Below are 22,503 nucleotides of genomic sequence, written 5' to 3'. Positions count from 1 at the left end.
TTTTTCCAACATTCCCTTTCATTTCTTTTTGCTTCTTGGTGAAATACAACAACAACAATACTTAAATCAAATGAGAAATGTCAAATTTGAGTCTTTGACTCAAGAGGCATCGTGTAATAGTACGCGCTCACAGAATGATTATCAAAGGAAAATTCGAAAAAAGAGTCAAGCCTCTTGAGGCTTCATGTAATAGCTGACAAACGGGGTAATAGTCTGCTTCTACACGAAGACGCAAGGCGCAGAAATTATCTTTGAATTTCCTTTTGATTGTCTCTTCGGTGCATCGCGCGCTTCTACACGTAGTATTTTTTATAAGACGCAAATTTGACAGCTATTTTGTTTGTTTTATTTTGTTTCCGTTTTCGTATGTTTCTTCATTCCAAAATAAAGCCTGGTAAATTTTAGCCAAGAAAAAATGTCCATATAAGTTATCGATAATTTGTATGGGATCCATTTTAGCTCAGATAAAATTTTTCGATAATTTGTATGGGAGCTAAAATTTAGCGCGAACAGCGTACCAGGGCCCTATTTCATAGATGATACATCACATACATTACATACATCATACATTAAAATCTTTTTCATACATTACATACAATTTTTTGTTTCAAAGATTTCATTGGAAGTAATGTATAAAATCTATTCTGTTGTAGTTGATGTATTTATTTTGACATTTCGTTTGAATGAATTGTGAGGTTAGGTTTCGTTGGAGTGTAGGAAATTTGTTTTACTGACTTAAGTCTGGTACGCTGCTCGCGCTAAATTTTAGCTCCCATACAAATTATCGAACATTTTTAGCCGAGATAAAATGGATCCCATACAAGTTATCGATAACTTGTATGGGAATTTTATCTCAGCTAAAATTTAGCGCGAGCAGCGTACCAGGCTTAACCAAAACGAAAAGTAACAGAAACTTGCGTGTCTTGATATTTAAAAATAAAACAAGAAAAGACAATAGGGGTATTCACGATCCGATGTAACTGGTCTAGTATCATTGCAAAAGTGCAAAAGTGCAAAATCTTACAACACTACAACAACAAAATATATGGATTGAAATTTTACAATGGTCTTGCACTTTTGCTATACCCTAACCCTATTGCAAAATAAAAATACAATGGTGTAAAATTTTTTTGACAGATGGCAGCTCGCCGTCGCGTGTCGCCCATGATGAACAGTTTATCTTTTTTATTCTTATTCTTTTTTATTTTGTTTCTTTTGATGCAATTTGTGAAAATAAATTAACCCGAACACAACAAAGAATGAAATTATAAAAAAAAGAAGAAGCATCGGTGGAAAGACAACTCCGTAAAGAAGAAGAGTGAAGCTGATATTAATCATATCATGGATTCCATTCAATATTTACTATAGATAAGAAGAGGTGCGTTCACGATCTATTGCAAAAAAATAAAATTTTACACTTTTACTAGGCCTGTTGCACCAGATCGTGAATACCCCTAATGAATTATTATTTTCTTTGCAAAAATACAAAATATATTATGTGCATATTCCTTATGATTAAATTATGAACACAAAACTGCCATTTTTATACTTCTATTAAGTAAATAAATTTTGTTTACAGCAAAATGACTTGCTGTATTAAATGTATGAAAAATTCACACAAAATGTATTAAAACAATGTATGATAAATTTCTATGAAACAGTATCATACAAAATTGGAATACTTCCAGTCGATTCTCCGTTCATACACTGATGTATGACAGTTCTTCATACAAAATTTCTATGAAACAAAAATAATACATCAGCATTGACTTAATATATATGGACTGCTAGAAGCATATTCAGGTTGGTTCCACTTGTTTCTTCGCGATACTAGTGCCCTAAAAAAAAAGCGGAGAATAAGTGCAACATTTTTGACGAAGTGCGAAAGGAACAAATATAGAAAAACAGAGAAAGCACTACCTTTTAACGACAGATGTCATTCACTAAAAGTTTCCTCTTTTCGCCGTCTAAGGTTATACCGCTAGTAGAGCTAGAAAGATGTGGAATCATTTTTTTTCACTTTTTGTATGGAAAAGTCAAACGATTAGCAGTCCATATATAGTAGGTCAATGTACATCAGAACTGTCAATATCATACAATGTATGAAATGTATTATCTATGAAATAGGCCCCAGGCTTGTGGCAATAAAACTACGTGAACGCACCCATGTCCAAACAAAAATTACAACACAATCTTCTGCCATGACGGCGGACAGGAGAGAAGCTTATGTCACTTCAGTCGCAAAATGACAGAGACGGACAAATTTTGCCTCGTGTACATTTTGGCATCTATCATCTGTGCCGTGTCCCGTCATATTTGTGTGGCATTTGCTATTTTTTTGTGCTAAATTAAAAACTTTTATTTTCAATTGTTTCTAATATTCGTGCAAAAAACGTAAATACCATAAAATGAACAACATTTCCGAGCAAGATATTCATCGAGTGCCGGAGACAATTTCTTTCCCACTCGAAGAACAAAAAATACTCCAATATTGGTGTGAAAATAATATTTTCGAGCGGTGCATGCAAATTTCCAAAGGACGACCAAGGTAAGTACTCTACCTATTTATACTACATATATACAAACTGTATGTGCTAAATCACCATAATGTCCACCATAAGATATACCTTCTATGATGGTCCACCGTTTGCAACTGGCCTGCCTCACTACGGACACATTCTAGCCGGCACAATCAAAGACATCGTCACTCGATACGCATACCAACAGGGATACCACGTCGATCGTCGATTTGGTTGGGATTGTCATGGCCTCCCAGTTGAGTTTGAAATCGACAAAGATCTGGGCATCACTGGGCCACAGGATGTTGAAAAAATTGGCATTGCAGCCTACAACAATGAATGTCGCAAAATTGTAATGCGCTATGCGAAAAACTGGGAAGAAGTCGTATCGCGAATGGGACGTTGGATTGACTTTAAGAATGATTACAAGACCCTTTATCCATGGTACATGGAAACTATTTGGTGGGTGTTTAGGGAGCTCTTCCAAAAGGGTCTCGTTTATCAGGGTGTCAAAGTAATGCCATACTCTACGGCCTGTACTACTCCGCTTTCGAATTTCGAATCGGGTCAGAATTATAAGGATGTCATTGATCCATGCGTAACGGTGGCACTTGAAGTTGAAAGCAAAAGTAACACGTACTTTTTGATCTGGACAACAACACCGTGGACGTTGCCATCGAATTTTGCTATTTGCATGAACGCTAACATGGATTATGTGGAAGTTGAGGAATTCAAATCGAAACGGCATTATATTTTAGCCGAATCACGACTTGGTTATGTGTTTAAAACTAGCGACGAATATTCGATAGTTGAGAAATTCAAGGGAAATAAATGTGCTGGTTTGAAATACAAACCATTGTTTCCGTATTTTAAGGAACGCGGAGCAGCTGTGAATGCGTTTAGGGTGCTTATTGATGATTATGTGACAGAGGATTCTGGTACTGGGATTGTTCACAATGCACCGTATTTCGGGGAGGACGATTATCGTGTTTGCTTGATTGGTGGGCTTATAACGAAAACCAGCCCGGTAATTTGTCCAGTTGATGATTCGGGAAAGTTTACGGCTGTTGTAAGTGACTTTAGTGGGCAATATGTGAAAGATGCTGATAAAAATATTATAGCCAAGTTGAAGGAATGGGGTAATTTGGTAGCGGCAAGTCAGGTTAAGCATAGTTATCCATTTTGCTGGCGATCTGATACACCTCTTATTTACAAAGCGGTTCCTTCTTGGTTCATTCGTGTGGAGCATATGACGGCGAAGTTACAAGCTTGCAGTTCGAAAACTTATTGGGTTCCTGAATTCGTTAAAGAGAAACGCTTTGGCAATTGGCTAAAAGATGCTCGTGATTGGGCTGTAAGTATAAATTATATCTCCATAATAAAATTACTGAATTTCAAAAAAATGTTATTTTAAAAATTAATTTATAATTAATAGTCCAGTCAAATTATATTTGGTTGTATGGAGGTCTGAGAAATAATTCGCAACTGCAATTCGTACCTAAAATATGAAAGTACACTAGTACAGGAACTAAACCCCCCATTTTCCTAACAAATGTCTGGACGACTTTGGCCGCCATTTTGTTTTGAACAGTTTTGCGACTATCGCTTGTAGTTTGGCTAGTTTTGGTGTTAGAGAAAAATGTTATGAGACAAAGTTGTAGTAAATTTTATTTCCCACAAAATATATTTTATAACTTTTTACTCTAAAACCCACCATTTAGGAATTATAATGATTTTCGTAAAATGCTGTGCTCACTTTTTTTTTATATGCACCATAACTTTTTATTTTAAACTTTTATCAAAAAATTGTTGTTATAAAAATTGAAGAACTATTAATTAACTATGTTTTTCTCATATAAGGTTTTTTTCTCCGACGTACCGTTCCCTCACTAGAACGAAAAATCAATAAAAAAAAATTAGAAAAAACAGGGTGAGGGGAGAGCACGATAACTATGGCGCTGAGATTTGATAACTGTATTTTGTAGAAGGGTTCAATACAAGTATTTTTTACTTTGGGAGGGGGAGTCTATCTAACCCCGTTTAGGCGGGAGGGGAAATTTTCTAAAAAACAACCTAATATTTAAAAAAAAATATTAAAAAACAACGGCAACACTAAGAGTTATGAAGGTTATTTTTTTCAAAAGCCACAATTAAACGCTTTATTTTAATTTTTAAATAGTGTTTTTAAAATTAACAGTTTTTGAAATAATCGATCTCAAAGTTAAAATTAGCGAAACAAATTAAAAAAAAAACACATTCAATACTATTTTTGTCATGACCATTAATTTCAATACAAAATTTACTATTTGGTACAATAAAACTACCTTGGCTGATTTTCTGTCAAACACTGAAAACCGTATATTTCATGACTTCTAGTTTTTTGAGAAAATTAAAAAAAAATACTTTTTTATCAGATGTTCACTTATTTTTTTTTTTGTTGCTATTTTGATAACTTTGGCCATCAACAAAAAAGTTGGCAATTTTCTGCTCCACTTACGGTATGAAAAGCCGTCAGATAGGCGCCAATGTCAACAGTGTTTTAACTTAAAAATACCTTGCCTGCCCTGCTTTGCGGGTTCTCAGCATCTCTGTGGTGAGCGTAAAATGTTTTTTTTTTTTTTAACGCATAAAGCTCTCAACTAACTCTATATGTAATAAATACATAAGATCTTTTTTGTGTATGATATTGTTAGTACCAAAGTTATCAAAACAGCAAAACAAAATAAACAATTGTTAATCTGTTTTTTTTGTTTCATTTTTCAATTTTCTCAAAAACAAGAAGGCTTAGAAAATCAGCGAAGGTAGTTTTATTGTAATAGTTAATTTGTATTGAAATTAATGGTCCTGACAAAAATAGTATTGAATGTGTTTTTTTTTTTTTTAATTTGTTTCGCTAATTTTAACTTTGAGATCGATTATTTCAAAAACTGTTAATTTTAAAAACACTATTTAAAAATTAAAATAAAGCGTTTAATTGTGGCTTTTGAAAAAAATAACCTTCATAACTCTTAGTGTTGCCGTTGTTTTTTAATATTTTTTTTTAAATATTAGGTTGTTTTTTAGAAAATTTCCCCTCCCGCCTAAACGGGGTTAGATAGACTCCCCCTCCCAAAGTAAAAAATACTTGTATTGAACCCTTCTACAAAATACAGTTATCAAATCTCAGCGCCATAGTTATCGTGCTCTCCCCTCACCCTGTTTTTTCTAATTTTTTTTATTGATTTTTCGTTCTAGTGAGGGAACGGTACGTCGGAGAAAAAAACCTTATATGAGAAAAACATAGTTAATTAATAGTTCTTCAATTTTTATAACAACAATTTTTTGATAAAAGTTTAAAATAAAAAGTTATGGTGCATATAAAAAAAAAGTGAGCACAGCATTTTACGAAAATCATTATAATTCCTAAATGGTGGGTTTTAGAGTAAAAAGTTATAAAATATATTTTGTGGGAAATAAAATTTACTACAACTTTGTCTCATAACATTTTTCTCTAACACCAAAACTAGCCGAACTACAAGCGATAGTCGCAAAACTGTTCAAAACAAAATGGCGGCCAAAGTCGTTCAGACATTTGTTAGGAAAATGGGGGGTTTAGTTCCTGTACTAGTGTACTTTCATATTTTAGGTACGAATTGCAGTTGCGAATTATTTCTCAGCAAAAGTATAACTTGACTGGACTATAAGTAGAGTTGCTTAAACTATTCGTATATACAGTTGTGGTCATATTTTAAGGACAGTACAAGTTTTTCAGTATCATCGTAGTTTTCTGAAAGTGTTTTTTTTTTCTAGAAATCAGTTTATTTAACCCTTTCGAACCCAAGCTATGAAAATCGATTTTAAAAAACCTTTTTCGGTATTATCGGGTCAAAAATATCACAACTAAGAAATATGAATAGCAAAAAGTTATTTTCCAAAATAATAAATAGCAAAACTAATGTGTTATTCTCATGTTACATGTAAGTAATATGCACTGCCTATGACCACCAAAAAAAGTCGGAGAACTGAGAAAATAACTTTTTATGAAACTATAATGTATGCAGTGGCGTATCCAGAAAAAAATTTGGAGGGGGCTGGAAAATTTTTCATACATTTTTTTAAGGGTAAATGTACGAAAAAATTGTCTCTCTTTTTTATTCATTTTTGATGGAGAGTGAAGTGCTGCGGTACTCAAAGTTGTATAGTAGCATTTTACTGCTCTCGACAGCTTCGTACTACTGTCTCCTCCTTTCACATCCAAAGTCGTGTTTCATCAAAGTTCTTGTATCCCAAACATTTTACACAAGCAGCAAGCAGTTGAGTCATACTTCTTAAAAAAACACTTTATTTCGTTATAAAATCAAAACAGTTTACAGATTTATTCATATCACGTCTAGTTTTTGAGCTATACTCATCACTGTTTTCGGTATAAACGCCCATGTTCCGCTATTCCACTGAAAGTGAATTGAAATCACTTTCCAATTTCACGTGAAATGAAAAAATATCATATTCTTCATTTCGATCGATTTCGAAAACTTTGAAATTGCTCCTAACTGGAGGATCATCCATTTTATTTTGTTTCTTAAGTGAAATTATTGCTGCCTTCATTGGAAATTTTAATTAAAAAAGCAGAGTTTAAAAGAAAAAATAAGAAGACACATTTTTCGGGACAAATCAAATAACAAATATGTAAGTGGGCGATATTATTGCAAATTTTAAAAGAAAAATGAATTAGGTAAAGTATAAAGCGAATGAGGTTGCAAACACATGGTGCAATTCTCCCCTATAGAATTGTACACTGCAAACACAGGCAGTGATAAATTATTATTTCATGCCCCATGTGTTTTGTTTATTTTATATTAAATTAACAAAAAAAAACGTTAAAAAATAGTAAAAATATAAGTTTTGATAGTATTTTGTCCAAAAGTTCAGAATCAATGAAAAAGGCACCAAATTCACGAACAGAAACAAAGTGAATTGAATTCGATCAGAAAATCTAAATGAGTGAAAAAATGCAGACACCTCATTTCACATTAGGCAAAAAGTGAAATGCAGAACGTGTGAAATCTCAAAAACTAATTTTCAATGAAATTTTTTTCGTAAAATATTGCTTTTTCCATCCAAATCAGTAGCACAAACTGGAATGTGCTTAAACCATTAGTAATGTTGACCACTAAGATTTTGAGATATTAAAAATTTCTATTTCCAATATCATTGGTAAAAAATATTATTTTTGAAAAGAGAGTAAATATGCATAAGACGATAAAATACGTCATTTTGAGATTTCATAAGAAATTTTAGGTCAAAACACTAAAAAAAATGATCTGAAGAATTCCGAATTGGACTTAAATCCGAAAAAAAATTACTCCAACTCTCAACGTCAGCTACAGTTCTTACTCAAACAAATACAAACAGTCGTTTCAGAATTTGGAGGGGGTCGACCATCTGAGCTGCCTCTTAATCTCTAGTATTTACGAGCAAGCTTCAGTAAATCATGCATATTATGATGAAATCAGCTAAATAATAACATGATCTTAAAGGCTTGGGGGGGGGGGGGGGTGCCCTGAGCCCCCCCCTCAATACGCCACTGAATAAATGCTACTTCTTCTAAGCAAGAAAACAAAACACTTTCTACATAAACATTTTTTATATCTTTTTTTTCAAAATTATGACCATATATAAAAAAAAAAATTTTTTGCAAAAAAAAAAAAATGTGAATTTCAGTCCCTTTTTCGATAAAAAAAAATTAAAGGTATGATATTTGACTAACTTTTTGTAATAATCGAGTAACTAGGCATTATTATCTTTCAATTAAGCCATGGAAACCTAAAAAATTGTTTAATTTAATCGAATTTTTAAAAAAATGTTACATGAGAGTAAAGCTGGGTCCGAAAGGGTTAAATTTGCTCTTAGTTAAGAAAAGTTATATTAGTTATGGAAAATAAGTAATTTATCTCAAGATAAACGTTAATTATATTTGGAAATCTAGTTACATTGGCCTTAAAATGAGGAAAGCATTTTTTTAAGGTTGGAGAAGGTCCATTTTTTTTTATAAAAGATACAATGGCTTCAAATTTTTACATCGCACAGAGGAGTATTCGACTTAAAAATCCGGTCAAAAATATTTTTAATGTTTTTCTTATTGGAATTGGCCTAAATTAAGTAATTTTTTTTTTTTCAATTTTATTTAATTCATATTACTAATTTTTACATATAATTTTTAAATATTGTTAATATTTCAAGTTAAAAAAAAAAACAGACATTTCAAAATAAGTATTTTTTTAAAGCAACAAAAGGCAATTTGACTAAAAATACATCAAAACTAAAAAACCTCATTAAAAAAAAGCTGGAAATATGTGTAAATTTTTTTTATGTGCATGAGATGACAAAGATGTTTAGTTGCATATAAAAGAAAAAATTTTGCCCGATCGTACCCGAGACTATAACAAAAACACTTTTTTTCGACCGAAAATTACATACATACATTTTCACGTTTTTCTATGCACTCTTGTCATCTCGATTTTTAGTATATTTTTTATTTATTTATTTATTTATATGGAAATTTCTATAAAATAAAGCACATACCTTGACCTTGGACATGCATCAAAAATTTTTCACAATTATCACAAATCACAAAAAAAAAAAAATCAATAAAATATGTTAATAAGCTAAAATTTAGTGCCTAAAAAAATTCCTTTTTTTTTAATATCATTTTTCTTGAAGAAAATGTACATTGTACAAATTATTAGAAAAACTATATTGAGTTATAAAATTAACATTATTTACTTTTACAAGTTTGAAACCCAAATTTGGATCGATTTGTTTATCTTGGTAACGTAGTGTTATTTAAAGTTTTAAAGCTGATTTTTGGTAATAAACTATTAAGAATATTTCATTGAAATTAATTTGTCTGTGATTTAACTTCATAGGAGACTTTCGTTGTTCCTATAATTTCAAATGGGAATATCAGAGAGCTTAACTATATAATTTTACAAATAAAACTGAAATTTGGAGTAAAGTAACGCAGTTGTTTGGTTTTGATCACTTTCTGTTTAAACTGTCAGAAATATAGAAATATCATTCCAAACATATCAGAGAAAATGTTATTTTATAATAGATTAAAGTATAACCATTCTATGTTAACTAAAATATATGAAAATATATAGATAAAAATGTCCATATTTTTTGTTTTTTTAATTCACTGTCTCTGCATTGCATAAAAATTAGAGACAAATAATAAAACGAAAAAAAAACATGTTTAATAGACTAAAAAACTTTTGGTTCATGCAATGGCCAATAAGTTAACGATTAATTTGCACTAAATTTCAATACATTCACTAGATTTTGAGTTACGTTTCACGGTTCGAAAAAAAACGTGATTCCAGAAAAATACATTTAAAATTTTCGCAGGTTCGGAGCGCATGGGTTTGGGGAATATCGATGGACTTTTGAGGCGTCATAAAAGGCTTAAATCACTGAAAATAGATTCTTCATATATTAAATAAATTTGTAAAGCAAACAAAAAATGCACAAAAAGAATTAAAAAGGGGATTTCAACTCTTGATTTTTTTTTTTAATTAAAATACATTTTTTAAATATTTTCTTATTACATGTTTCGAGTGATTGCAATAATAATTTAATAGCATTGAATAATTACAAATAGAAATAGATACCCTGGAATACGGCCGCTAGTGGCGTTAGTATCGTGTGCTTAGGTTTGTGAATTGAATGAATTCAAAAAGTGTAAGTCACAAGACACAAGTTTTTTTATGGTATATAATTACGGTGACCATCCGTCCCTGTTTACCCGGGACTGTCCCGTATTTCTACAGCTTGTCCCGGGTTTTTATTTAAGAAACCCGGGACGTATAAGTGTCCCGTATTTTGTTATTTGTCCCGTGATTGTCCAGTATTTGGACATTCTCTGATTTTTGTATTCAAACAGTGGCTGGAAATTAAAATGTTTACTAATTTAAAGCATTAAGGGGGGGTTTCCATAGCATTTTAATGGAAGATGGTTGACTAATTGTTGTATTACTTTTGCAGTTTATAAGATAATCTTATGAAACTTACTTTTTTGAAAAGGTAATAAACGTACGAATATTTTTGCATCATTTAAATTTTAGAAACATTTCTTGTGCGATTTTTATAAGGGTCGAAAATGATTTTTTTCCTGCAAATTTAGATTGAATCAGAATTTTGGTTGGGGCACCGTTGTTTATAAACTTTTTATTTATTTTTTTTTTGTTTTATAATGATCAAATGTGTTTTCATGCACTACGCGAAACAGATTTTTTTTTTTTTTTTTTTTTTATTAGAAAAAAAGCTTCGTTAATTTGTTGTAATTTCATGTTTTTTTACTCACTCTTCTTAGAATAACTTTCCGTTTATTAGTGTTTTTAGATGAAACAAAAAGAAAACAATAAAGGGAAATTAGGAGAACCCAATAAAATTTCTAAAATTTAATTTGAAGTTAGTTTGAACGGTTAATTTGAAGGAAAGGTGTCAAAATGCACTTTATAGCATTTTAGTCGTGGGGCAAAGCGTGATTATTTTTTAAAATGTTTTTGTATTTTTTAATGAGAAGTTAATAAAGTTGTTCATGCAACCCGTTTGCCAAAAAAAAAATATTGTTTTTATTTACACACTAAAAATTTGATTTTAATAAACCAATATTTGCATTCTGTTTTTGAGGAAGGGGCAGTCAAAGCATCCACAATTTATTTTTATTATTTTTTTTCATTATATTTCAAATCAGTTTCAAAAAAAAAATATATATTTTTGCTTACAGTATTTTTAATATAAATTGTTGAAAAAGTGTCTATTTTAGCTTTTTTTACTTTGAAAATTCCATTGATCACGCACACATGCAAATTTAGTTCAAAAGAATGCCATGCATAAGCTGGCGCTGATGAACTCTTTTTTTCTGTTCTTTTCTATTTATTGAAAAAAAAACTTGCTCTTGCGCTCTCATTTTCTCATTATATTTTGTTTTTTTTTTTTGTGTTTACATAATACTTTTTTTTTGTTTCCTATTTCCTCACTCAGGCAGGCAGAAATCATTCATGAAATTATGAAGATGATGCAGAGAGTAGGTAGATAGTAGATATTTTTTGCAAGATCATTATCTTTGGTTTTCAAAAAGGGTTGTTTTGTTCTTGTTGACTCTTGGGTTTTTCCTAACAATTCATTTCGTGTTTATAATATCGCACCCGCTCTTGCGAGTTGACACTTTTTGTTTTTTTTTTTGTGTCAGCGAAATTCTTTGCATTGTGTAATATTCACATTGCTCGTGCGGGGATATAGGTAAAGGATTAGATATGTGGTATGCATTTGTTTGTGTGTAAAAATGTGTATTGACATTTGACATGTGCTTGTGCACAATGATTGATTTCCATATTTAGGTTGATTTCTGGGTTGTATTGTTTATTATATTACACTCGCGCGTGCGTGCGGGGTTATATAATATAAATACCTATGTCCTTTTGTTTTTCATTGTCTTTGTTTATATGTTGCGGATTCGGTTTTTTTTTGTAGGTTTGTAGGTATAATAGTTATATTTTCGCGGGTGAATGGGTAAAGGGTTATAGGTATAAGTGTATTTGTGGTTAGAATGCACTTGATGGTATTTATGGAAATAGTTTTGCTACTGAGGAAGCAAAAATGTAGCTAATGCCTATCTGAATTTATAAATAAAATATCAGTTTGAAAAAATAGATCATTGTTTTTCAAAGTGTTGAGCTTGAAAATTATTTTTGAAAACTTCCCTAAACTTTGATTACATAATTGAAAAATTAATTTCAAGGTTTAAAAAAAAGTAACTTATAAGTTATTAATGCTGCCTTAATTTTGTTTCCTAATAATGTAGGTAGGTATAAGTAAATAAAAAACAAAATCGATTCAGTTACGAACTGAGTTCATTGCATTGGTGACTTTAAAAAAAATCTTTATTAAAAAGGTGTTGAAAGTAAATTGGATTGATATCGAGTCCATCCTCAAACAACATACACATAAGCACCTAAACATTCTATATATTGTAAGTAAATACATTTCCATGTCAGCCGGCACGCGTGAGTGCGAGACAAAAAATTTAGAAGAACAACTCAAAAGTGAGCAAGAACCTGAAAATCAATCCTTCTGCGCATCTACTCATATTTTTATACAAACTACACAAAGGATACTGTCAAGTATATTATATCAATGCACCCATATAACACATCCTCTACCTGCTTCTCCGCTGAACAACTATAATTATTATTATAATGCAAAAAATTTCTCTGATACACAAAAAACTCAAATGCCATCCACAACAGCAACATGGAAACAAGTTTCTTTTTCATTTCAAAAATAAATAGGTATACACTCCAGAAATCTTTCATGAAAATATTGAATTTCAAACCAGTTTTCGTCCACAAACCATATCCATATAAAGATCTATGTAGTATACCTACATCCATTTGCATGTCACCCCGCACGCGTGAGTGCGATGGCGATCTCACAAAGAGACAATGAATGAAAACCATAACCAACATCCTGAGAGTAAAAAACCAGAGAATTCGATGGCGAGAGAGCGAAACACATTCACTAATACACACAAATGCTTTTACATGAGATTTGACTTTGCTGAAAAAGGGAACCCAGTCTTAAGCCTAGTACGCTGCTGAAGCAAAACGAACATTTCTTAAGACTGGGTTCCCTTTTTCAGCAAAGTCAAATCTCATGTAAAAGCATTTATGTGTATTAGTGAATGTGTTTCGCTCTCTCGCCATCGAATTCTCTGGTTTTTTACTCTCAGGATGTTGGTTATGGAGTTATGGTCTTCATTCATTGTCTCTTTGTGAGATCGCCATCGCACTCACGCGTGCGGGGTGACATGCAAATGGATGTAGGTATACTACATAGATCTTTATATGGATATGGTGTTTGTGGACGAAAACTGGTTTGAAATTCAATATTTTCATGAAAGATTTCTGGAGTGTATACCTATTTATTTTTGAAATGAAAAAGAAACTTGTTTCCATGTTGCTGTTGTGGATGGCATTTGAGTTTTTTGTGTATCAGAGAAATTTTTTGCATTATAATAATAATTATAGTTGTTCAGCGGAGAAGCAGGTAGAGGATGTGTTATATGGGTGCATTGATATAATATACTTGACAGTATCCTTTGTGTAGTTTGTATAAAAATATGAGTAGGTAGATGCGCAGAAGGATTGATTTTCAGGTTCTTGCTCACTTTTGAGTTGTTCTTCGTTGAGAAATTTTTTGTCTCGCACACGCGCGTGCCGGCTGACATGGAAATGTATTTACCTACTTACAATATATAGAATGTTTAGGTTCTTATGTGTATGTTGTTTGAGGATGGACTCAATATCAATCCAATTTACTTTCAAAACCTTTTTAATAAAGATTTTTTTTAAAGTCACCAATGTAATGAACTCAGTTCGTAACTGAATCGATTTTGTTTTTTATTTACTACATTATTAGGAAACAAAAATAAGGCAGCATTAATAACTTATAAGTTACTTTTTTTTAAACCTTGAAATTAATTTTTCAATTATGTAATCAAAGTTTAGGGAAGTTTTCAAAAATAATTTTCAATCTCAACACTTTGAAAAAAAATGATCTATTTTTTCAAACTGATATTTTATTTATAAATTCAGATAGGCATTAGCTACTTTTTTGCTTGTTTCCTCAGTAGGTGTAATTTTAAAAACTTTTTTTTTTGCTAAGGAAACATACTGAGCATCTTCACCTATTCAAAACTATTTCTATAAATACCATCAAGTGCATTCTAACCACAAATACACTTAGGTATATAACCCTTTACCCATTCCCCAGCGAAAATATAACTATTATACCTACAAACCTACAAAAAAAAACCGAATCCGCAACATATAAACAAGACAATGAAAAACAAAACTACATATTTATATTATATAACCCCGCACGCACGCGCGAGTGTAGTATAATAAACAATACAACCCAGAAATCAACCTAAATATAGAAATCAATCATTGTGCACAAGCACATGTCAAATGTCAATACACATTTTTACACACAAACAAATGCATACCAAATATCTAATCCTTTACCTATATCCCCGCACGAGCGATGTGAATATTACACAATGCAAAGAATTTCGCTTACACCAAAAAAAAAAACCAAAAGTGTCAACTCGCAACCGCGGGTGCGATATTATAAACACGAAATGAATTGTTAGAAAAAAACCCAAGAGTCAACAAGAACAAAACAACCCTTTTTGAAAACAAAAGATAATGATCTTGCAAAAAATATCTACTATCTACCTACTCTCTGGAGCATCTTCATAATTTCATGAATGATTTCTGCCTGCCTGAGTGAGGAAATAGGAAACAAAAAAAAAAAGGATTATGTAAACACAAAAAACAAAAACAAAATATAACGAGAAAATGAGAGCGCAAGAGCAAGTTTTTTTCAATAAATAGAAAAGAACAGAAAAAAAGAGTTCATCAGCGCCAGCTTATGCGTGGCATTCTTTTGAACTAAATTTGCATGTGTGCGTGATCAATGGAATTTTCAAAGTAAAAAAAGCTAAAATAGACACTTTTTCAACAATTTATATTTAAAATACTGTGAGCAAAAATATTTATTTTTTTTTTGAAACTGATTTGAAATATAATGAAAAAAAATAATAAAAATAAATTGTGGATGCTTTGACTGCCCCTTCCTCAAAAACAGAATGCAAATATTGGTTTATTAAAATCAAATTTTTAGTGTGTAAATAAAAAAAATATTTTTTTTTGGCAAACGGGTTGCATGAACAACTTTATTAAGTTCTCATTAAAAAATACAGAAACATTTTAAAAAATAATCACGCTTTGCCCCACGACTAAAATGCTAAAAAAGTGCATTTTGACACCTTTCCTTCAAATTAACCGTTCAAACTAACTTCAAATTAAATTTTAGAAATTTTATTGGGTTCTCCTAATTTCCCTTTATTGTTTTCTTTTTGTTTCATCTAAAAACACTAATAAACGGAAAGTTATTCTAAGAAGAGTGAGTAAAAAAACATGAAATTACAACAAATTAACGAAGCTTTTTTTCTAATAAAAAAAAAAAAAAAAAAAATCTGTTTCGCGTACTGCATGAAAACACATTTGATCATTATAAAACAAAAAAAAAATAAATAAAAAGTTTATAAACAACGGTGCCCCAACCAAAATTCTGATTCAATCTAAATTTGCAGGAAAAAAATCATTTTCGACCCTTATAAAAATCGCACAAGAAATGTTTCTAAAATTTAATTGATGCAAAAATATTCGTACGTTTATTACCTTTTCAAAAAAGTAAGTTTCATAAGATTATCTTATAAACTGCAAAAGTAATACAACAATTAGTCAACCATCTTCCATTAAAATGCTATGGAAACCCCCCCTTAAGTCTCCAAAGTCAAAAAACTTTTGCTGCAAGAAAAATTGCCTGGACAAATAAATGACGATTAATAATCATTTTTAGCAAAAATAAATGACGATTAATAATCATTTTTAGCAAAAAAAAACAAAACCAACTTCCATGGATCAAAACTGGGTTTTATGTTTTTTAAATAGTTCCTATGGCTAAAAGTGAACGAAAATGAAATGGGACCACACTGCAGCCACCAGCTTTCCAATACAAAAAGAATTATCAAAATTGGTTCACTCAGTCCAAAGTTATGCGGTAACAAACATAACTCTAGATAAGCCTTTAGTTTTTTTTAAATGTTCGTCAACTATTTAGTTCCAGCTTGTGTTTGTCAGGTTGCTACACCAGGTAAAATGTTTTCGAATAAAGAACAACATATGGAAGAGTAAAGAACCCAGATAAGTTTCAAAACTTTTAAGGAAATGTTAAAAATTGTGTTAAAGATCAAACAATTTCAAACACATTTAAAATAAAATTAAAATGTTAAAAAACAGCTCTCCCGACTTTGATTAAAAAAATGTTTTTTTAGAAGTTATTAACAGACATTATTATATAACCATTTTCTTGATTTCTGATTTCGTAAACGACTTAAATGATTTCAACATAAACGCTCCCATAAAATCGTTTAGAAAATCTTCATATCAAAATAAGGAAAAATTATGAAAACTCATTTAAAATATTTAATTTTTTTTTTTGAAAAATCAATATTTTCAAAACGATTCAACGAATTTTTTATCTGTCCCGGGTTTCGCTTGCAGAAATATGGTCACCGTATATATAATATAATGCGTAGATAGTTCTGTCGTTTTCCAAAATTCTAAAAGTGTCACTCCTAGCTACATATATACATAATCACTCCCAAAAAGAGTGATTTCAAATTCCAAAATTGAAAAAAGAGTGAATTTTTGGAGTGAATTCTTCACTCCCACGGAGTGATTACCAATATTCCTACATTTTTCTTCATGGACTACTTGTCAAATTCTTGGGTGGTTGTTTCATATTTTTATTTATTTTTGTTTTGAATTTATTTATAAAAAAATCAATAAAGTATTAAAAAAAATCAATAAAGTGAATTTAAGAGATGGACGAGAACTGTCAGATGACAGAACAAAAAATGGATACCTAAGTTTTTGACAGATGCCCTGTTGAAATTATTGTTGTCTGTCTTGGAAATTGTTGCTGCTTTTAACTTTGACAAATCAAACGTCATAAGCAAGTTTTGCGCAGATACGCAGAAGCGAACGAAAATGAATTTACCTTCTCTCCTCCATGGAAGCGTATAAACTTGGTGGCAACACATACAAGTTGTTGTTCATTAAAAACCTTCAATATAAAAACTGATTACACAGGCAGTATTGATCACTGCAAGTATTAAACATCAAAAATGTCGTTTTTTCTCTTTTTTTTAATAGTTTTTCTTAATTTTTTTAAAATTACGTTATTTTGTAAACTTTTTAAAAGGATGCATTTCGACAGAAAATTTTCAACAAAAGTTACTTAATAAAAATTTTCAAATTCGACCTGCTTTTCAAGTCAAGAATTCGAAAAGTAACAAAAAGATTCGAATTTATTCTCAAAAATAGCCAATCTTTAAAACTTATTTTAATTTATCTTTTAGTAAGAAATTTTTTTTGTCAAATGTTTAAAAAATGCTTGATTCATTAATGTTGTTCATTCAAAACCTTCAACATAAACTGATTACACAGGCAGTATTGATCACTGCAAGTATTAAACATCAAAAATGTCGTTTTTTCTCTTTTTTTTAATAGTTTTTCTTAAATTTTTTAAAATTACATTATTTTGTAAACTTTTCAAAAGGATTCATTTCGACAGAAAATTTTCAACAAAAGTTACTTAATAAAAGTTTTCAAATTCGACCTGCTTTTCAAGTCAAGAATTCGAAAAGTAACAAAAAGATTCGAATTTGTTCACAAAAATACCCATAATTGTGTCCATAATTATAAAAGTGGACTAAGTCACTTAATAATTATTAATTTTATCTAAACCATTTAATTGTATTTCTTTTTTAAAACAATTGAAGGAGTGATAAGCAAGTCTACTTACTGTATCAAATGATGTCTATCCCTTAAATTATAATTAATTTTATGCGAGTTTTAATAGTTTAATGTCTTAAATGCCACTTCAGCATACAAACAATAATATTTGAACAGAATTTGTGGGGTTACAAAGGTCTTAAATAATATATTAAATGATACAAAAATTGTTAATAATAAGAAATTATGTAAATTAACAGAACTTTGATTTGGTTGTGATCAAATCGAAAAAGCCAGGTTTTAGATTTGTTTGCAAGAATAGCGAGCGAAAATACACGGAAAGAAAATACAGGAAACTTATTAAAATTTTTGCAGAGGTACCAATAGAGTAGAAGTTTGTTAGATGAGTGGTACGGAACTAGTGGCAGATCACATAATTATCACGGTTTATTTTCAATGTTACGCCATTGATCATAATAAATTTAATACAAACATATTATATACTTTTTCTTATATATATATTTTGTTTATATTTTCAATTGAATATTTAGTTTTTTTTTTTTTAGGTTAGTCGTAATCGTTACTGGGGGACACCGATGCCCATTTGGATGTCACCCGATGGCAATGAAGTTATCTGCATAGGAAGCATTAAGCAACTGGAAGAATTATCCGGTCAAAAAGTCACTGACTTGCATCGAGAAAATATTGATCATATAGAAATTCCATCAGCAATTCCAGGCAATCCTCCATTACGTCGTATTGCTCCTGTGTTCGATTGTTGGTTTGAATCTGGATCAATGCCCTTTGCTCAGCAACATTTTCCATTTGAAAACGAAAAAGATTTCATGAATAATTTCCCAGCTGACTTTATTGCTGAGGGAATCGATCAAACTCGGGGATGGTTCTACACTTTGTTGGTTATATCAACAGCTTTGTTCAATAAACCGCCTTTTAAGAATCTAATTGCCAATGGATTAGTATTGGCATCGGATGGACAAAAAATGTCGAAGCGTAAGAAGAATTATCCTGATCCAATGGACGTTGTAACGAAATATGGAGCTGACGCTTTGAGATTATATTTAATAAATTCTCCAGTAGTGAGAGCGGAAAATTTACGTTTCAAAGAAGAAGGTGTACGGGATGTCATCAAAGATGTGTTCTTACCATGGTATAATGCTTACAGATTCCTACTGCAGAATGTTGCTCGCTTGGAAAAAGAAGAATCTATGCGTTACGTTTTTGATGCATCGCGGTTGGGAAGCAATCAAGAAAAGAGAAATGTCTTAAACGATTGGATACTCTCATTCAAAGAATCGCTTGTGGATTTCTTTACAAAAGAAATGAAATCTTATCGCTTGTATACTGTTGTTCCCCGTCTAACAAAATTCATAGATCAGTTGACAAATTGGTATGTTCGTCTGAATCGTCGTCGTATTAAGGGCGAACAAGGTATTGAACTTTGCATTCAATCTTTAGATACATTATTTGAAGTACTCTTCTCTATGGTTATAATGATGGCTCCGTTTACTCCATTCTTATCTGAGTATATGTTCCAAAGATTGAATATGCTATTACCAAATCGATTGGAGGGTTCGGTACATTTTCAAATGATCCCTCAGGTTAATTTTGGATTTGTTAAAAATGAAATCGAAGTGGGAGTTTCTCGAATGCAAAGTGTCGTTGAATTGGGACGAGTTATGCGTGATCGTCGTTTGCTGCCAGTTAAATACCCAGTATCAGAGATTATAGTTATTCACAAGGATGAAAACTACCTGAAGGACATTGAAAGTCTGCAGGATTATGTCAAGAGTGAATTAAATGTTCGCAAATTAACTCTAAGCTCGGACAAGGAAAAATTCGGAATAACTCTTCGAGCTGAACCAGACCATAAATCTTTGGGTCAACGTTTGAAAGGCGATTTCAAAGCTGTAATGGCAGCAATCAAACAGCTGAGTAACGATGAAATTGAAAAGCATTTGGCAAATGGTCGTTTCCAGATATTAAATCACGAAATTGAACTGTCTGAAGTGCGCATAATTTTCTGTATTGCTTCTCAAATTGGTACTAATTTTGAAGCTCACAGTGATAATGATGTTCTTGTATTGTTGGACATGACGCCAAATGATGAGCTAATGGAAGAAGGTCTTACACGAGAGATAATCAATCGTATTCAAAAATTGAAGAAAAAATCCCAACTTATTCCAACCGATCAAGTTCTTATTTTTTATAAATTCAGCCAAACTGATCATCAAATAGCAAAAATAGCTGCAAAATACACTGATAGCATTCAAACGACTGTTAAATCTAAATTTTTGCCATTTAATTCTTCGGAAACTGCAAATAGACAAGTAATCGCATCGGAGTGCTTTGATTTGAAAGGTGTCCAAATGAATATAGATATTTATTCATCGCAAACGGCAGTTCTCCCATCAGTAAAATGGATTAATATTAACTTGGCAGAGTCTGTAGAACCACGTTTCGGAGGTTCACGCAAGGCCACTGTCATCACGCAAAAACCCAATGGTCAATCTATAAGCCTTACAGATTTGCAAAATGAAGTAGAAATCATTTTCGGCCTCTATGGAATAAGTTTTGTTTTCTTATTTAATGGAAAAGTTTTAAGCTCATTGGATACTTTACCAAATGGATGCACGTTGATCGTGTCTCGCAGTACAAAGTCTGAACAAATAGAGAATAAGAAAGGCGACTCGTCCTTGCCATTTTCGAAGTTCATCAATTGCGAGTATGAGGGAAATAAATACACCCTTTTAGATCAAGGTCTTAGCAAATGCAACCAGCAGGATCTACTTAAAATTATCTATCCGAATGTTGATTCAAAAAAAATTAAGCTCAGTTAAATGGTTGAAGAAAAATAAATTAAAAAAAAAAACTAATTCATGGTAAATCGATAAGAAAATTATTTGTTAAAAATTATTGAAATAAACTTTTAAAAACCAGAGTAAAATGATATATTTAATTGATTAAAATAATGTTTTTGGTTAGAACAAAATCGATCGAAAATCTTTCAGAATTGAAATTTAACCGGAAACCTACATAAATAAATGCACGAACTTGCTTTAAGGGTTCAAGATATAAAAACTAAAAAAGACTTTTTATATAGAAATTTGGTAAATGCATATGAAAAAAAAACTCAAAATTCGTTTTTAAAACTAAAATAACAACATGTTAAATGGAATAGAACTTCAAAATAAGTAAGCAGTTTAATTTCTGTTGTTAAAATACATTTGTAGAAAAAAATGTTTTCATAATTATGAAAACATTTTTTTCTATTATAATTATTATTTTTTTTCTATTATAATTAATGCAGTTTCTTGCTTTTTTGAAAGTAACACCCCTAAACAATTTGTATCGTGTGACTCTGGTTTGTTATTTTCAAAACTTGGCCTGTTATTGCAGTTTAAAAAAAAAGTATTAAAGTTTCCAAAAGTTGAAGTAAGATAGAAAAATATTTCTATTTAAATTCAAAGACACGTTCTTTTACAGCAAAAATTAAACAAAAATAAACACATTTTCTCGAACTGTTGTTTGTTTTATATATTTAAAAAAAACCCCTGTTTTTGTTTATTTTATTGCTCTGAAAAACGCTTTCTTCTAACTTTACTATAGAAACTTTCATACTTTAACAGGGCAAGTTTTTAACATAAACAAACCAGTTTCACACAATACAAATTTGTTTAAGGGTGTTGCTCTCAAATAAAAGTAAGAAGCTGAGTTTTTATAAAACTTGGACCTGTTAATTAATTTGTAGCGAAATGGTGTATGAAATAAAATAGATAAACTAATAGCTTCCAAATATTAGATAGCGAAAGAATTATTAAAAACGAAAATCAATTATGAGCGGGGGAAGCAAAATACTGATGCAAAGTAGGGATTTTTCGAATGTCCACAAAACTGCATTTAATCGAAAACCGTTATAATTTGCGATGAACAAGTTACCAAATTCTAAGAGCCTTTAAGCATATTTCGTTTGAATCATTACTTTTAGGACACCCTGTATAGTATCTATAATTACAATTAAAAATTACATATTTCTTGCTCTCTCTCTCTCGGATCCTTGGTTCCGTTGTACGTATATATATCGCTTATTTACTTGAACAATTTCAAAACACAAAATCACGAATTTTTAATGCAGAAGTTATTGGAATAAAGTAATCTTTAATCCTGCAGAAATGCATTTCTTAGCTTTTAAAACTGACGGAGAAGGAGTGCTAGTTTTGTTTTAGAAACTTACTTTTTACATACAAAAATAGACCGATACTAAATTTTAAACTCGTTTCCTGAAAAAAACAGTTTTTTTTTTTAAATTATAACAGTTTTCAAGTAAAAGAGCGATATATTCCATTAACATGCATATAATATTTATTTGTGCTAAATTTTTGGTTGCAGATTCCATGTAAGGTTCATTTCACACCAAGTCGTCTCGTTTTTTATAAAACAAATTTAAGCCTTGCTGAAAAAATTAACAAATTGTGTGCTCTTAGTACTAAGTTGTATGGAGGAGCTGTATTTTGAAATGCGTTTTTCTCGAAATGAGTTGGAATTGACATGTGCTG

The 22,503-nt window shown here is 30.9% G+C and overlaps 1 protein-coding gene across 1 annotated transcript; it reads left to right on the top strand.

The window, feature by feature from the left end:
• Positions 1 to 2,259: 2,259 nt before the first annotated feature.
• On the top strand, positions 2,260 to 20,806 carry LOC129920732 (isoleucine--tRNA ligase, cytoplasmic). The gene is made up of 3 exons (XM_056002300.1): positions 2,260 to 2,548; positions 2,622 to 3,873; positions 18,496 to 20,806. Exons 1-3 carry the CDS (start codon positions 2,409 to 2,411, stop codon positions 20,785 to 20,787), a joined length of 3,684 nt encoding a protein of 1,227 aa, XP_055858275.1. The 5' UTR covers positions 2,260 to 2,408; the 3' UTR covers positions 20,788 to 20,806.
• The last annotated feature ends 1,697 nt before the right edge of the window (positions 20,807 to 22,503 follow it).

This window comes from Episyrphus balteatus, chromosome X (genome assembly GCF_945859705.1).
Source record: "Episyrphus balteatus chromosome X, idEpiBalt1.1, whole genome shotgun sequence".
In the NCBI taxonomy this organism is placed as follows: domain Eukaryota; kingdom Metazoa; phylum Arthropoda; class Insecta; order Diptera; family Syrphidae; genus Episyrphus; species Episyrphus balteatus.
The sequence above is the reverse complement of the archived record's forward strand: the minus strand, read 5'-3'. Positions and strand labels throughout refer to the sequence as shown.

What these genes read in the sequence shown, in the direction of transcription:
- LOC129920732 (XM_056002300.1), top strand. Translation starts at nt 2,409, where the DNA reads ATGAACAACATTTCCGAGCAAGATATTCATCGAGTGCCGGAGACAATT. An exon ending in ATTTCCAAAGGACGACCAAG is followed by an intron (nt 2,549 to 2,621) that starts GTAAGTACTCTA and finishes GTCCACCATAAG; the next exon opens with ATATACCTTCTATGATGGTC. An exon ending in AAGATGCTCGTGATTGGGCT is followed by an intron (nt 3,874 to 18,495) that starts GTAAGTATAAAT and finishes TTTTTTTTTTAG; the next exon opens with GTTAGTCGTAATCGTTACTG.